The sequence below is a fragment of the Lactuca virosa genome, chromosome 7 (assembly GCF_052849685.1).
Source record: "Lactuca virosa cultivar CGN04683 chromosome 7, Lactuca_virosa_CGN04683_v6, whole genome shotgun sequence".
NCBI lineage: Eukaryota > Viridiplantae > Streptophyta > Magnoliopsida > Asterales > Asteraceae > Lactuca > Lactuca virosa.
This window is the reverse complement of record NC_136432.1, coordinates 135,326,398-135,344,877: the sequence shown is the minus strand read 5'-3', so window position 1 is coordinate 135,344,877 and position 18,480 is coordinate 135,326,398. Positions and strand designations below refer to the sequence as shown.

Below are 18,480 nucleotides of genomic sequence, written 5' to 3'. Positions count from 1 at the left end.
TGCATATGTTTATTTTATTTATGTTGCAAATTGAAGAAAATGGAAACTTAGGTGTTGTTTGTTTTGAAAGTGGTTAAATGTTTTTTTGTCTTTTTCCATGTTTGCGGAAGAAGACGTGCACTTGAGAAACGTCTACCCGCCAGAAGGGAAAAGTGCTCAAAAAGTACTTTTGTAGAAAAACAAACGAGGCCTTAGTGTCAAAATTGGAAAATAATGAAAATTTAGTGTCAAATTGCAAAAAAAATGAAAACATGGTATCTTTTGCGCCACTTTTTTTTTCGCTTCCGACACCTCATCATATTAGTCAGAATTGCAAAAATTGAAAACATAGTGCCTTAATTGTAACAGAAAAAATGTGTTGTCAAAATCGAAAAAAGTGAAAAGTTAATGACTTTTCTGCCATCTACCCTATTTATATCCATTGAATTCATGTAACCTAATGTATTATTAGAAAGTCATTCGACAAAATAATAAAATCTTTCTCCAGTGTTCACCACGCACATAACCGGTAATCTTGATGGTGTGAACAACATACGTAAATTGATTGTGTCTTTGTTTTGGTTTTGCATTATTACCGAATGTGAAATATTCTATCATTTGTTGAAGACTTGAAGGGCTTAAACCTACCAAACTTCCTATATGGAGTTTCACAGAAGCACAGTCTATCTATAAATGAAAAATGGCTAATGAAGACAGATATAATGCTCATGATTGCGAATACTGGATGTGTGGCTTATGCTGGTCAAGTATTGAAGGTTTTGGTAACAATTGTGGACGAGAGTCGAGTTAAAGAGATGAAGTATATGTGATATTTATGACTCCTATATCTTAGGGAATCAACCTAATCTCTTAAGATGATTGGCCAATCAAATAGTATTACTGTGTCCGTTTGGTGAAGCCTGTTTGATACGCATCTTTCCAGGTCCAAACAGATTTTTCTGGCTGAATGGACCGGAAAGACTGTTTGATTTGCACAAAAGAAGGGGTCTTTCCCGGTAAGATATGTCTTTCCCAGAAAGCCCCAAAATCATATCTTTCTGGCTGAATGGGCTGGAAAGACAATTATACACCAAACCCCGCCTCTTTCTTTCTTTATTGGATTATTAATTTTTTCAATAACTTTTTTTAAATTTATTTTTTATTGAATTATTACTTTTTTTCATCATTCAGCACAGTCAATCAGATGTACAATAAAACAGCATGGTTTCTTTCCCAGTCAGAAAACTTTCTCAGATAGCACTTTACCAGACAGCACTTTCCCAGACAGAAACTATCAAACGGGACCTAAGGCTGTTGAAATAGTGAGAGCTGATCAAGTCTTTACACTTGTACAACTTCCAAGATTTTATGCCAAAAAAAAAACAACACTATAATGTTTGACTACACACTGATCTGATTTCTTCTTCATAGCACTGGCACAAGACCTGCACGATTTTTTCCATTGAAAGACATCTAGTTTGTGTTGATTGAAGACAATTTAAAACAAGTTGAGCCAACTTCAATACTCCCTTTGGAGGATAACCATTATGTTGAAGTTGTGGGTCCATAATCAATCCCAGTTTAAACTCATTTGCTAGAAATATATAAGCCCATTCCACCAAATTTTGCTTTCCTAAGGGACTCTTCTCATCATACAACTTCATCCCAGTTAGTATTTCGAGTAGCACCACTCCAAAAGCAGAGATCTCATTCTTCACTCCAGCACCTGCCAAAATGGGGTTTGATTGGTCACTCTTCTCATCTAAGTCAGGCTTTTTAGCCGTTGAATATATACTAATCCCCTTATAAGAGTTTGACTTATAACACCGTTGAATGTATATATTCATTTTCTGAAAACAAGGGGCAGGTTTAAAAAAAAATAAAAAAACATAATAGTCATTTTGAGTTTCAGACAAAATCCACGAAAGTTTTCATATTTTGGACATATGATTCTATGGATATTCTCCATAGTTTTTAAACAAACCGATGGACTCTCGACAAAATGAGATAAAATAAAAAACAACTTTTTTATCAGTATTCAGTTGGCAATTTCCGAATGATAGTTAATCTTTAAATGTGCTGTCGCCGCTATTAGTGTCGCCGGCAATGGCTGCATTTCTTTTAGTGTTTTTGTCGAATCACATAGGTATTTCCAGCGGTTTGTTTTGCATTCTTAATATGCATAGATAATTTTCAGTTTTTTCTAATACTGGTATAAGTTGTGTAAAGCTTACACATGAGATTACTTCTCTGTTTTTCATGAAAGGAAATTCTAATTGTCGCATCATGTTGCATTGAGTGACGAATACAAGTTTTGTTTTTTGTTTGTGGTGCCATATTAAAAAACAGTAGAATTTTTTTGTCTATTGATAAGAGCGATTATATATTATGGAACATGAACTTAATTAATCATTCATCATTACATGAAAAAGTAAAGCAAAGCAAACATCAATTTATTTAAGTAAAAAAAAGTGGAAAACACAAAGAACGAAATCATTTCCATTTTTAGCACACTATAATCAAAGCAATTTTTGAAAAGCTTGTTGATTTAAGAAGAACTAGTAAGCTTCAGGATGAGCGATGGCATAGGCCTCCATTGCCTTGAAGGTGTTCTTGAATGCTTCTTTGGTAAAGTTAAGAATATCTTCTCCTAGCTGAGTATTAGGTTTGCAATTAAACAAAGCCGTGTGCTTGTATACAGATCCACCATCAGCAGAAGGTACAAACTTAACATGATGAGTGGCTGAGTCAACATTATCCAACAAGGCATCACCTCCGAAGATTGTGTAGCTGACGCTTAGATTGGTTACGTCAATTGCATCGAATCTCTGCTTTGAATTTGTGAATGGAACACCTTCACATGCATTAGACGAAAAATTAGGGAACCATATATAAATGACACTACTATCAATATGTTTAACAAGATTCGTATAGGTAATATATATCTTATTAAGCAGCATGAATATGTCAGTTATCTATGTAATGACACTACCATCTCCAAAGGTAATGCTCTTGATGCTTCCAACACCACCATTGCCTTCAATAATACTAATGGCTTTGAAAGTCTGAGGATCCACCTTAGGTGCGAGGGTGTCAAAGTCTCCATAAACCTTGAAAAGTTTAGTAGCGGAAAGGGAAGAAGTCACCTCAATCTCGGTGGTGAAAACAGCCATTATCGATAAATTTGTAAGATAGAGAATATGTAAGAAGATGAATGATTTTGTTGCAATGAATTATGAGTACATCGTAGAGGTATTTATAGAGAACTGGAGGCATGGAAACAACAATATTTAATGGTTTCTATATGCTGATATGTATTGGTGGTGGCTACCCACCCGTCCTATAGTTGACTCCCTGAACATTATCAGCAAAATGTATCCTGTTTTTTTAACTTGTATAATGTTGATGGATCAAACTTATACAATTTAATTTTAAAAATTAATAATTTTAACTATAAAAACAATATTTTCCGATGTTAATTGTAACATTAGTCATTTTATTGATTCAACAGGTTTTAAACTTGTTCCCCACAAATTTTAACCATGTATTTTGTATCAAAAGTAAATCATAGATATATCTAAAAATGTGAGAATTTCTTACAACTTTTTATGTAAATATTTAATCATATTTCAAGAAAAAAAAATCAATAATTTTGTTTAAACTAAACATACAAAAGATCTCCACACTTTTGCAATTTTCATAAAATATGAACGTGTAAACACATGCTAATACATTTTTATCTTTGATTCTCCACCACTTTGGCACCCCTTTGGTTTGAGACATTCTAATTGAAGTATCAAACCAACTCAATCATAATCAGCCCTTTTATTATATAATAATGTATCAAGTGGAGCATATTCCAAAGTATGATTAATTTGAAAAACTATACGTCGACGTTGTCACATCTTTTTAATTTTCTTCTGTTTTATGTTTTTATTATATTTTTATCAAATAAACACTATAACATAACTGAGTTCCACATAGATATTTATCAGCATTGTTCGCTAATTATTGGAAAATTACCGATGGATCTACCACAAATTCTAATATCATATTTCTAAAGTAAATTGTGACGGAAAAAGACAAATCATGATAAATTTTTAGCACGCAAATTTTTTAAAAATTATACAAAGGGATATCAATAGATGCCACCATACAAAAAAATATACGTCACAAAACGAAATCGAGATGAAATCACAATTTGAATTTGTGTTCCTGTCAAGTTTAAAAAACACGTTATGGTATCGTGTCGGGTTAATTGTGTTCACAATTCAACCGCGAAATTGACCTGATTTAGCATGCCTTTGTTGTTTTTTCGTGTTTTTCGTTTTTGGCATGTTATATAGATTAATTAGGAATTAAATGTTGAGTGTGAATCCACGTCAAAGTGGTCCACAGAAAAGTTAGTAAAAAAAGGTTGATTAAAAAGGAATGGTGATCCGGTTCTTACGGACCATGTTTTATGGCTTTCCTTTTTTCTCCATTCAATCCTATATAAGATTGTATTTGTATCTGTAGTTTCATAACACACAAAAAGAAGAAGAAATAAAAACTCCTAGTTACCCTCGTGTGGACGTAGGTCAGAAATAGACTGAACCACCTTAAATCCTTGTGTTCTTGTTTTTCTATAATTCGTGAGCTGAGAGTGAGAATTTCGTGTTCGTGTCTCGATCCTAACAAGTGGTATCAGAGCGTTGGTTTAGCTCCAGAAGGTAATTTTCAGTTTTTTGGTCGAAATTTGTTTTCGTAAAAAAAAACGATTTTGGTGTATACCGTTGGAAAGGTCTCGTTCCGAAAATATTTTTTTCTGAATTTTTCGACCACCGGAAGACGTCCAAATCGCCGGTCAAAGGTTCGCCGGAATAGTGACCGGGAAAACCAGTTCGCCGGAGAAGACGACACTGTAGCGCCGGAGCCTTGCCGGAGAAGACGACACCGTACGCCGGAGACCTGCCGGAGAAGACGACACTGTACCGACACTGTAGCGTCACTGTAGCAGAATTTGAAAAACTCAGATTTGGTCCCTAAAGTTCTAGAAAATTACAAAACAGGTCCCTGTTCTTTCAGAAAATTGCAAAAATGGCAGAAAATGGTAAAATCAAAATTGACAAGTTTGATGGAACCGATTATGGATTTTGGAAGATGCAAATTGAAGATATGTTGTATCAGAAAGTTTGCATTTGCCTATGTTGGGCGAACAACCGGATGACATGTATGATGAAGAATGGAAGTTGTTGGATCGACAAGCCTTGGGTGTAGTTAGGCTTTCATTGGCAAAGAGTGTTGCGTATAACATTGTTAATGAAACAACTACTTATGGAGTATTTAAGGCTTTGTCCAACATGTACGAGAAGCCGTCCGCTTCCAACAAAGTGTTCCTCATCAAACAATTGGTTAACTCGATTATCTCTCGTTTAGCCTCAGTTGCAATAAAGTTTGAAGATGAAGTACAAACGCTCCTCCTTTTATCATCTTTGCCCGATAGTTGGTCAGGCACCGTCACAGCTGTTAGTAGTGCATCCGGCACTATTAAACTCACTTTCGAGAGTATTCGTGACTTGATTGCAAATGAAGATATCAGACGGAGAAACAATGGTGAGACTTCTAGTTCTAGTTCTTTATTGCATACAGAAAGTAGAGGAAGAAGAAACGAAAGAGGACGTAGTCGAGGCAGATCAAAGTCTAGAAAAAGGGGGCAGTCCAAGAACCGAAAAGATATTGAATGTTGGAATTGCAAAGAAAAAGGTCACTTTAGAAACCAATGTCCAAAACCACAAGCTGAAAAGAAAGAAGTACACAATGTATCTCTGAAGAATCGGGAGATTTTCTCATATGTTGTGTTGAGAATTCAATGGAATCCTGGATTATGGATTCGGGTGCCTCTTTCCATGCTGTCTCATGCCCAGATATGGTCAAGAACCTACAAATAGGTGACTTTGGCAAAGTTAGTTTGGCCGATGATCAAGTGCTTGATATTACGGGTATAGGAGACGTAGATTTGAAGACCTCCATGGGAACCACCTGGACATTGAAAGATGTCAGGGTTATCCCAAACTTGAGGAGAAAGTTGATTTCAGTTGGTAAATTGGATGATGAAGGGTTTCATGTTCACTTTGGGGGTGGACAATGGAAAGTGATCAAAGGCAACTTGGTAATTGCCAAAGGAAAGAAGAAAGGCACTTTATACATGGTAGAAATACCTGGTGATGGTGTTCATGCCGTAACCACCAATCCGAGTCCATCTAATTTATGGCACCAACGACTCGGACACATGAGCGATAAGGGATTGAAGATGTTGGCTCAGAAAGGGAAGTTTCCAGACTTGAAGAAAGTTGAAACTGAATTTTGTGAATCTTGTGTTCTCGGGAAACAAACGCGGGTTACTTTTGTAAAGACGGGGAAGACACCAAAATCTCAGAAGTTGGAGCTTGTTCACTCGGATGTATTTGGACCAACATCAGTATCATCTCTAGGAGGCAAAAACTACTATGTAACCTTTATCGATGATTCAACACGCAAGGTATGGGTCTATTTTCTTAGAAATAAATCTGATGTATTTGATACTTTTAAGATATGGAAATCTGCTGTTGAAAATGAAACTGATTTGAAGGTAAAATGCCTGAAGTCGGATAATGGTGGTGAATACATAAGCAAGGAGTTTGTTGACTATTGTGCCAAGCAAGGGATAAAGATGATCAAGACGGTCCCAGGAACCCCTCAGCAGAATGGTATTGCTGAAAGAATGAATAGAACTCTGAATGAAAGGGCTAGAAGCATGAGGTTGAATGCCGGTCTACCCAAGACATTCTGGGCCGATGCAGTTAATACTGCAGCCTACTTGATCAACCGTTCACCGTGTGTTCCCTTGGATTTTAAATTACCAGAAGAAATGTGGCAAGGGAAGGAAGTAAGTCTCAAACACCTGAAAGTCTTTGGTTGTACTGCTTACAGTTTGTTAAAAGATGGTGACAGGGATAAACTTGATTCAAAGACCAAGAAGTGCACATTCATTGGTTATGGGTCAGATCAAATGGGTCACATGCTTTGGGATAGTGAAAGCAGAAAGATAATCTGAAGCAAGAATGTCACCTTTAACGAAGCCGAGTTATACAAAGACAGAAACAACAAAAGTCCAGAAGATCAGAAGGAGTATGTTGAGTTTGAAGGTGTTGAAAAGAAGAAAGAAGCTCCAGTCGAAATCCCTGAATCTAGGGATGATTCAACTAACAGTGGGAGCTCAGTGGATAATTCCAATAATGATTCTGAAGATGAAGAAACCAGTCCTCCAACTCCAGAGTCCCCAGTCACACCTCAAGTTCAACTAAGAAGATCTTCCAGAGTCACCAGACCACCAAACAAATACTCACCATCTGTCAACTACATTCTTTTGACAGAAAACGGTGAACCCCAGTGTTACTCTGAAGCTATAGGGTTGAAAGATTCATTGCAGTGGGAGCTAGCAATGAAAGATGAAATGAAGTCGCTTGAGAAGAACAAGACCTGGCACTTAACAAAGCTTCCAGTTGGGAAGAAGGCTCTTCAGAATAAATGGGTTTTCAGGGTCAAAGATGAACATGATGGTACCAAACGGTACAAAGCAAGATTAGTAGTCAAGGGCTTTCAACAAAAAGAGGGAATCAATTTCAATGAAATATTCTCTCCAGTAGTGAAGATGACCACTATCAGACTTGTTCTCAGTATTGTAGCAGCAGAAGGTTTGCATCTAGAGCAGCTAGATGTCAAGAAAGCTTTTCTACACGGTGACCTAGATGAAGACATTTACATGACACAACCAGAGGGTTTTCAGGTTAAAGGCAAAGGAAACTTGGTGTGTAAATTGAAGAAGAGTTTGTATGGTCTGAAACAAGCACCCAGACAATGGTATTTGAAGTTTGATAACTTCATGAGAAGAGTTGGTTACAAGAGATGTGACAATGATCATTGTTGTTACATCAAGAAGTTTAAGGGTTCTTATATCATTCTACTACTCTATGTAGATGATATGTTGATTGCAGGTTCAGACATGTCAGAGATCAAGAAGTTAAAGAAACAAATGTCTGAAGAATTCGAGATGAAAGACTTGGGAGCTGCAAACCAAATACTCGGGATGAGTATTTCCAGAAACAAAGAAGATGGCTCTTTGACACTCTCTCAAGAGAAGTACATTGAGAAAGTGTTAGAGAAATTCAGCCTTAAAGAAGCCAAGATCAGAAGCACACCCTTGGGAAGTCACTTTAAGCTTTCTAAAAATCAATCACCCAAATCAGATGAAGACAAAGCAGAAATGGCTAAAGTTCCATATGCATCTGCAGTTGGTAGCCTCATGTATGCAATGGTATGCACGAGACCAGATATTGCTCATGCAGTGGGAGTTGTTAGTTGGTTTATGTCCAATCCGGGGAGAGAACATTGGGAAGCAGTTAAATGGCTGCTAAGATATTTGAAGGGGACTTCAAAAGTGGCATTATATTTTAAGGGGAAAGATGTTATTCTGAAGGGTTTTGCGGATGTAGACCTTGGTGGTTGCCCTTTCAACCACAGAAGCACTGCGGATGTAGACCTTGGTGGTCTTTACAGTGGGAGGCATTGCGGTAAGTTGGATGTCCAAATTACAGAAAAGTGTTGCCCTTTCAACCACAGAAGCAGAGTATATGGCAGTTGCTGAAGCAAGCAAAGAACTTATATGGTTGAAGAATTTTCTCATCGAACTTGGCAAAGAAAAAGATAATTGTGAACTATTCTGTGACAATCAAAGTGCAATTCATCTTGCAAAGAATCCCGTCTTCCATTCGAAGACAAAGCACATACAGCTGAGATATCACTTCATCAGAGAAAGAATTAATGATGGCACTCTAAAGTTGAATAAGATCAAAGGAACTGAAAATCCAGCTGATATGTTGACTAAGGTTGTCACCTTAGAGAAGTTGAAGCTTTGCATAGCTTCAACTGGCCTTCAGGATAATTGAAGAGAAGGCCGGGTAACTAGGATGGAGTCAAGATCAAAAGTGTTTTACAGAAATACAGATGCACATTTGAAGCACCGGTGAAGATTGTTCCGTGGCTTCAAGTGGGAGATTGTTGAGTGTGAATCCACGTCAAAGTGGTCCACAGAAAAGTTAGTAAAAAAAGGTTGATTAAAAAGGAATGGTGATCCGGTTCTTACGGACCATGTTTTATGGCTTTCCTTTTTTCTCCATTCAATCCTATATAAGATTGTATTTGTATCTGTAGTTTCATAACACACAAAAAGAAGAAGAAATAAAAACTCCTAGTTACCCTCGTGTGGACGTAGGTCAGAAATAGACTGAACCACCTTAAATCCTTGTGTTCTTGTTTTTCTATAATTCGTGAGCTGAGAGTGAGAGTTTCGTGTTTGTGTCTCGATCCTAACATTAAATAAACTAATGGTTATGTTATGTTATCTTTATTGTGTCGTATCGTGTCTTGTTTGTTGTGTTTTAATTGATACGTTTTCGAGTTAGTGAAAAAAACACGACATTGTTTTGTGTTCATGTTTAGAGATACACACAAAAACCAGTTTCACTATTCAAAACCGGATCCAATCCGAAATCAGATTGGGTCAAAACCGGTTTTGACCAAACCGGATCGGATCGGATTCAAAACCGGATTTTCAATCGGATCGTAATCCTATATTCCAAATCGTATTTGATACCGGATCGTAAACTAGATCGGATCCGCCCCAAAATCCGATTAAAACCCACTAAAATCGGTTTAAACCGGTTTCAAATCGGATTATAATCGGATTCGGATTTTGGTTGGAACTGGATCTGATTTTGACCGGATCGTATTTTTGATGACGTAAGCGAAATCGGATCGGATTCGGATCCGGATCAGATCAGATCGGATTCGGGTTTTGTGCATCTCTATTCATGTTATATAAAACATTTTGTGTCGCATTGTCTAAAATAAAAATAAAATATGATTGTCCAATTTAACACCCCTAACTATTTATAAATGTATTTGAAACGAATTGTTACAGCCCAAGCCCAAGTCCAGCTAGTTCATGCATTGGTAGTTCGTGGGTTTGATCCAAGCTACCAGATACAACGCTTCTAGATTGTGTGTTTTCATTTTCCTTGGCTGTTGGTTTACTTGTCTGTTGGAATTCCATGTCTCTTTGTATTCCAGAGCTCTATATAAAGGCGTCTCCCTTTGTATTTGTACATCACGAATTTCGATATCAATACAAAGAGTTTCAAGCATTAACCTCTCTTATAATTTTTGGCTTACTTATTATCTTGGACAACAATATTGCTAAGGTCGCACGGGTCTAAAATCGACTCAGGTGGTATTAGAGCAAAGGATCAATCTTAGGTACTTCACCAATGATTGCAACACAATGGCATATGATCAAGTTGTTGCTTTTGTGATTGGTGATGATGGTCGTGGTTGGGAAGCTAAGATAAAGAAGACCAAGAGAACCAAATCACGAAGCAAGTCAAGAGCCCTCCGATTGCCGCTACTACTCCTAAAAGTTCTGGTGAAAGTTTGGACTCTCGTTTTGCTAACCTTGAGTTTCTATTTAAGGGAATGCACATCCAGATGAGTAAAATGTATGAGATGCTTAGAATGTTGACCGAGGAAAATGTCGAGATGCAGCGTGTAGCAAAAACGATGATTGAGGATTTGACCATCGGTTTCAAGAAACAATTCAACACTATTTCTGAGGAGCTTCTCACTCACAAGAAGACTGTGAAGGACGAAATCCTTGGATCCTAGAAGAGATGGAACTTTTGAAGCGGGAAGGCAAAAGGTGACCGTCGTTCTTTAGGAACCATGGAACACATGGATCATCCAACTTGAACATCAATATTCCAAACCAAATATATACAATGGTACTCGCAAGGCTTCCATGATTGAAAACTTTCTCTTTGGACTGGAAGAGTACTTTAAAGCAAGTGGAGTGCTTTATAATATGAGTAGAATCTGAAATTACCTTGCATTCTTGCATGAATCAACTCGGTTGTGGTGGAGGAGAAAGTACACTTAGCAGGAGAAAGGACTATGCACGACTAATACATATGAGCAGTTCAAAGCTAAGCTACGGAAACACTTTGTCCCCCACAATGTAACCGAGGACGCCATGGAGAAACTAAGGCAATTACACTAAGGGGGTATGATTGCGGATTATAAAAAGGAGATCACAACTATAATACTGGAAAAAGATGAACTTTCTGACAGGGATGCATTGTTCTATTTCAAGGAAGGGTTGTGTGATTTGGAAAAAAGTTAAGTTGAATAGAACGAATGTCTAGACCTTGGATGATACAATCTCGATAGTTGACCCGCCTGTTGCCAATAGTGGTGGAGACAGAAACGCCCCAAAGATTTTGAGGATAGAAGGACGGAAAAACCAAGATTTGAGAATCTATTCATGCGAGACACCCTAAAGGCCCTAAGAAAAACCTGTTTCATCTACTATTAGCCTCATTGGACTCGATAATGGCCTAGTCGAAAAGCTATGAATGCATTGGTGGATGACATGGTGGGAAAACTTAATGACATGGGTCTTAAATTGTGTCTTAATCACTTAAGAAGACAACTGAGGTTTTTCACATGAAGAATTTGAAGAAGATACCCATTCTGTTTTGGCCTAATTCTCACGATGTGAGCTCTCTACTTCATGTCGTGAGCAAGGTTTTAATCACATTTAAGAATTTATGACAGACTCATGTTGTGACCCTCTATTCTCACAACGTGAGTATCAACAATCATGTTTCTGTTCTTTCTTTCAACCATAAAATGTGGTGTATGCTTTCCCACATTATGATGCATTACTTTGAAGATTTTATGCACCACACTTATTGAAGTTGAAAGTCTTTGGTTTACATTTTTATCGACACATTCAGGAGTAGCTACAAATGTCCACTTCTAGCAACATATTCAAGATGTTCAAGCTTTCCCACCACTACCCCAAGGGAGTCTGTTCCTTTTTCTCCCTTATATCTGCTTTTTATATGCTTTACTTATTTTATGCATACAATGAGGGCATTGTATGAAATAAGTGTGGGGTAAAGGGTCGAAAAATGATTTTTAGTTTTTAGTGAGAAAAGCAAAAAAAAAATGAAAAAGTTGAGAAAAAAAAGGAAAAAAATAGGAAATAAAAGTTGCAAAAGTTTGAGTGAATAAGAGTCTACAAACTTATGAAGATCAAAGAACTATTATGAAGAAAAGTTCAAAATTTTCCAAATTATTGAAGAATCAAGAATAAGGCAAATTGCCAAGTTATTATTACTTTAATTTTTCTTTCTAGGTTATTTTACCATATGTATGCTTGGGAGCTTAACCAAAAATACATTGTGGTTAAAAAAGTTTTATGGGGATAGATTCGGAGGGATGTATAAAATGAATGTTGTTCAAAATAAGTGGGAAGAGTTTTTTAGGATCATTAATATTTAGGGCTATGAGGTAACTAAGATTTAGACACAAATACATGCATTGCAATAAGACATAATTAGTGGGTTCAATTCAGATTGTTTTGTGTGATATTGGTGGGTATGGTTCTATTCGATGTATTAAAATATAAGTTTTGCTTGAGGGCAAGCAAAAGGCAAGTGTGGGGTATTTTGATATTACTAAATTTATACATATGTTTCGACAATATTTAAATACATTTTAAGTTAATATTTGGTTAATTGCTTGTAGCACCTAGTTCCTGGTATGTATTTTATTTAAGTACTTTTGCATTTTTGGCCTTGGACTCGGCGAGTTGAAGGACCAACTCGCCGAGTAGAAGCGGGATGGGACGCGGGATTTAAGTGATGGACTCGTCGAGTCGTCTCCCGGACTCGACGAGTAGGCTCTGTATGGACAAAACCCTAATATGAGGGTTGCACCCTATTTAAACAACCTTATACAGCCTCCATCGCCCCTTTATGCTCCCAAAAACCCTCTATAGAAAACCCTAGCCGTTGTTGAAGAAATCTAAGCCATTTTGGTGGATTTTGGTGTTGATAGTCTTAAGAAGGAAGGAGAAAGGCTTGAGGAAACAAGAGGAGACCAGAAGGGTTCGAGTTTGTGCTTCATCTTCAGCCATCAGAAGGTATAAAGTTGCTAACTTGCTTGTTCATTTCCTATATCCCATTTTGTGGAGATTTAGGGCTTTTTTTATCCATTTTAGGTAGCCAACCATGAATGCAAGCGTGGTTGGGGATAAGGCTTCGGATCTAGGTCCTTAAAGGGGTCACAAGGCAGAAAGTGGGTGCTTTTACGCCCAAGAAAGACTCCATGCAACCCAAGAGCTTGTTGTAGGACCTTTTGGACTCAAAGTCTCATGCATGCACGTAAAGTTTGTAACTTTACGTGCTAGAACGATTGTAGGAGCCCAGATCTACCTTTTGGTCAAGTGTTGTACCTCAGAAATCGAGGATTTAGTGCGTGGATGTCATCGACTCGGCGAGTACGTTCTTGGGACTCGACGAGTCCAAGGCTTTGAGTCCCATATCTGTTGAGGGTCAAAAGGACTCAGTTTGGTGTTAGAAGGGTTGTAACAAGACAGAAAGAGTGACCCAACGCATTGGACTTAATTTTAGACCTGGAGTTCATGGGACTCGACGAGTGCTAGAACAGACTCGGCGAGTCCAAGGCAATCTTCTTAAGGTTGAAGATGAACTCGACGAGTTGTTCATACAACTCGGCGAGTCAAGGTCAGGACTTGTTCATCAGTTGAAGGTGAACTCGACGAGTGTTCATCCGACTCGGCGAGTCGGATGAAGGTTCATTGATGTTCGTAAGGAAGGGGAACTCGTCGAGTCGTTGCCAAACTCGACGAGTCGAGTCGTGGATAAGGACGAGTAAAGGGAAGGGACTCGACGAGTTGACGGCCCAACTCGGCGAGTCGGGTCAACTGGAAGTTGACTTTGACTTGGACTTGGTTGGGGGTAAAATGGTCATTTTACCCTAAGAGTAGATATCAGTTTCTAACTGAGTGTTTGTGGGGATTGTAGCCGGAGGATTTCCGGAGCAGCAGCGGACGGAGGTTTCCCGCACAGATTATCAGCAGCTTCTTGTACGAGGTGAGTTACCTTCCAGTAGGGGTGGGTCTAAGGCCACAATGTCGGCCCGTCAAAGAGGAGTATTCGAAAGATGATTGTCTTTGTGATAATTATCTTGGTTTGGTTATGTGCTTTGGTCACGAGTATTATCTGCATGATATGTTACGTGTATTGTAGGGATTAGGTTCCCTGACAGCGGCCCTTAGGGCCGTAGGGTAGGTCATTACCCGGATATGCCTGACTGCGTGTTTGTACCTTGCTGTTGTATGCTAGTGGTAGGGGGTGGAATAGTCCCCAATTACCGGTTGAAAGATACCGACGATGGTTACCGGTTGAAAGATACCGATGATGATTACCGGTTGAAAGATACCAACGACGGTTACCGGTTGAAAGATACCGATGACGGTTACCGGTTGAAAGATACTGATGATGATTACCGGTTGAAAGATACCGACGAGGGTTACCGGTTGAAAGATACCGATGATGATTGCCGGTTGAAAGATACCGATGATATTGCTTGGTATGTGGTATGATGGGGGAACTCACTAAGCTTTGTGCTTACGGTTTCAGATTTAGTTTCAGGTACCTCTTCGTCTAAGGGGAAGGAGCCGGCGGCGTAGCATCGCATCACACACACACACATGATTTCCGCATGGAGTTTTCTGGGATTGTACTCTAATATGTTATTACTTTATGACTTGGGTTTTCATATATGATTCCTTATTTATGAGATGATGTGTTTTCACAGTATTTTCTTATGAATGTTTTTATAAGTCGGTTAATTAAAAAGAAATTTTTGGACTTGAAAATTGGGATGTTACAAGTTGGTATCAGAGCCCTGGTTTGAGGGATTCGGACACACCCTCGGGGTGTCTGGACTCAAACTGAGGGGCTAAAAGGTTTTTTCAAGGAAAATAGTTTTCTAAAATCTAAATGAGAGGATTTTAAGAAAGACGAAGTGTGTGATGCATGCGACCGAACGGGCTCAAGTAAGTGTTCCCCAAGATACCCATACTTGATATGTTATGCTATATGGTTTTGATTCAGAAAACTGCATGCTAGAATAGGACTAAGGATCTAGGAGGATGCCTTGTGTGCCTAATATATGATTCTGAGAATTGCATGCTAGTTAGGGCTAAGGATCTAGGAGGATGCCTTATATGCCTGCTGTATGAGCTGTATGCTAGGACTATTTAGTCAGCAATAGGATGGCATGTGTAGGTTATGCCTGATTGGTTACCCAATGCACGAATGCTGCTTGCTTTGTGCTATGAGGGTTCTGGCCATTTTCAACTAGCTAATGAACGAATGTGTAACAGTATCCGCAAGTTAGTTAGGGGAAGTGGTGGGGACTCCTAGTGCAGCTGATGGCGGAGGGTAGGTCGGAGAGTGCCCTAGGGAAGCCTAGGATGAGGTCAGTGGAAAGGGTATCGGTAAAAGGGACTTGGTGAAGTCGAAGCAATCCTTGGGGAAAGTACGGGTAGATGTGGAAGGTAGTATGGGCCCGTACTACCGAAAGCAGAGGACCCGTACTCGAATCAAGGAGGGCCTAGATGGAACCGGGAACCTTGGAGAGTGTGTTAGGCCTCTCGGAAGTATGTATCATCCTGACATTTATGCGTGTATTTTCAGCATGGTGAGCACACGACATGGAGCAGGAGGTTCCGGATCAGGATCAGGATCGGGCTCGGGTGCAGGATCCGAGCAGGTTGATGATGGGTTACACGAGTTCAACGTGTCCGAGATCACGAGGGGTATCCTTGATGCGGCGCCGGCTATCTTCGGTTCGATCAAGGAAGGGATTGTTGAGCTGATGGAGGATCGCCTCCGAGCATTCAGGAGTGATATGACGTCTAGCCAGACGAGTACACACACACTGTCCTTTAAGGACTTCCGTGGGAGTGGTGCGCCGGATTTCCATGGGGTGAAAGACCCCATTGCTGCTAGGAGATGGATCGCAGACACCGAGTCTGCGCAGCTGACCAGCTTCTGCCCCGAGGGGTCGAAGGTGAGATATGCAGCAGGGTGTTTGAGGGACAGAGCTAGAGATTGGTGGGAGTCTGTTGGTGACTCATTGGGAGCCTCGGCTGTTGAGGCTATGACCTGGTCAGACTTTGTGACCAGATTCAGGGCGGAGTTTGCGCCAGCTGTGGAGCTTCAGCAGCTGGCCAGGGATTTCTTGGACATAAGACAGACTATGGAGACTGTGGAGGAGATCACCGCCAAGTTCCGGGAGAGGGCATTGTTGGTGCCCCAGTATGCGGGTGATGAGGACATGAGGAGGACCCGCTACCATGATATGTTACGAGATGACATCCGGGAGCATGTCAGTTTCTCAGCTTGCCCTACCATGGATTCCATGATTGCCAGGGCTAGGGAGAGGGAGATTGATCTCGAGCACATCCGGAAAAGGAAGGCAGTGGAGAGGCTGACGACGGGAGCTTCGGGGAAGAAGCCCAAGGGATCCGATGGTAGGCTGAAGGGCCAGTCTGGGCGGGACCGTTGTGGGAAATACGGTCGGTCACACGAGGGAGCTTGCCGCACTGGGTCGGGTTCAGGCTGCTATAAGTGCGGCAAGATTGGGCATTTTGGCAGAGATTGCACCGCCCCTACTCCTGCGGTACAGATGACAGACCTGATTTGCTTCCATTGCAATCAGAGGGGCCATAAAAAGGCCAACTGCCCGAGATTATCAGCAGCGTCAGCAGCGGCGCCAGCAGTGGCGCCGGTCTCAGCGACAGCGCGGGTTGCAGATGGCCGGAAGGCCAAGACAGAGGCTCCAGTGGTGCGGAGCCGAGCATTTCAGTTGACAGCCGAGGAGGCACGCGCTGCACCTGATGTAGTGACGGGTATGGTTCCTTTCTTATGCTTTTATGTTATGGCGATGTGATCTTGATATGTTATGTATGTGCACGGTTTAGGATCGTTCCATGTGAACGGTATCCCAGTTCAGGTATTGTTTGATTCGGGTGCCACCCGATCGTTTGTCTCTCTTTTGCTTAGCAAGAAGTTTCCCAAGTCTTCGGACATGCTGGATTGCCCTCTGGAGGTCGAGATTGTGAACGACCGGTCGGTACGAGCATCGGAGGTTTACCGAGATTGCGTCCTACGACTGTTTGAGGAGCGTTATCTGGTAGATCTGGTTCCAATACCTTTGCGGGGGAACAAGGTTATTATCGGTATGGATTCACTAAGCCCCAATGGGGCAGTGATTGACTGTGCACAACAGTTGGTGCGGATTAGGACCCCAAGTGGGGGAGAGTTGGTGATTCAGGGCGAGAGGCCACAGCGAGGACCAGCTTTATGTTCAGCAGCAAGAGCTAGGCGTTACCTCCAGCAGGGTTGCGCAGGTTATGTCGCATATGTTATGGATACCCAGGAGGCGGGTAGGGCGACGGTGGGCGATGTGCCCGTGGTGCGAGTGTTCGCGGACGTATTCCCCGAGGAGCTGCCTGGGATACCTCCGGAGCGACAGGTGGATTTCAGGATCGACCTAGTCCCTGGTGCGGCTCCGATAGCCAAGGCACCGTATCGGTTGGCTCTTCCCGAGATGCAGGAGTTGTCTACACAGCTGCAGGAGCTGTTAGACAAGGGATTCATTAGACCGAGTAGTTCTCCCTGGGGAGCCCCGATTCTGTTCGTGAAGAAAAAGGATGGGTCGCATCGGATGTGTATAGACTATAGGGAGCTGAATAAGGTAACGGTGAAGAACCGTTACCCACTCCCGAGGATTGATGACCTCTTTGACCAGCTACAGGGAGCATCTTGGTTCTCCAAGATTGATTTGCGTTCAGGGTATCATCAGATGAGGGTCAGAGAGGAGGATGTACAGAAGACGGCGTTTCGGACGCGTTATGGCCACTATGAGTTCATGGCGATGCCTTTCGGGCTCACCAACGCTCCTGCCGCATTCATGGACCTCATGAACCGCGTGTGTAGACCGATGTTAGACCGGTCTGTGATAGTGTTTATCGATGATATCTTGGTTTACTCCAAGACGCGAGAGCAGCATGAGGAGCATCTGCGAGAGGTTCTGGAGACTTTGAGGAGGGAGAGCTTGTATGCCAAGTTCTCCAAGTGTGAGTTCTGGTTGTGCGAGGTGCAGTTTCTTGGGCACCTTGTCAACCAGAACGGGATTTCGGTAGATCCGGCCAAAGTGGAGTCCGTGATGAGATGGGAGGTTCTGAGGTCTCGATCTGAGATTCGGAGTTTCCTGGGATTAGCCGGCTACTATCGGAGATTCATCCAGGATTTCTCCAAGATAGCCTTACCCCTGACCAGGCTAACGAGGAAGGTCGTGGTCTTTCGTTGGGGGCCTGAGCAGCAGGCTGCATTCAAGACACTGAGACAGAGATTGTGTGAGGCGCCAATCTTAGCCCTGCCAGAGGGCATGGAGGATCTCGTCGTGTACTGTGATGCGTCCATCTCGGGCTTGGGCGTAGTATTGATGCAGAGAGGGCATGTTATTGGTTATGCTTCGAGGCAA

The 18,480-nt window shown here is 41.0% G+C and overlaps 1 protein-coding gene and 1 pseudogene across 1 annotated transcript; one reads left to right on the top strand and one right to left on the bottom strand.

The window, feature by feature from the left end:
* Positions 1 to 18,480, top strand: part of LOC145127174 (receptor-like protein kinase FERONIA pseudogene) — a 183,314-nt pseudogene that overhangs the window by 146,075 nt on the left and 18,759 nt on the right.
* Positions 2,412 to 3,221, bottom strand: LOC145126107 (root allergen protein-like). Its single transcript, XM_079061524.1, has 2 exons — positions 2,972 to 3,221; positions 2,412 to 2,833 (listed from the first exon to the last, which is right to left on the bottom strand). The coding sequence occupies exons 1-2, from the start codon at positions 3,150 to 3,152 to the stop codon at positions 2,538 to 2,540; spliced, it is 477 nt and encodes a 158-aa protein (XP_078917650.1). The 5' UTR covers positions 3,153 to 3,221; the 3' UTR covers positions 2,412 to 2,537.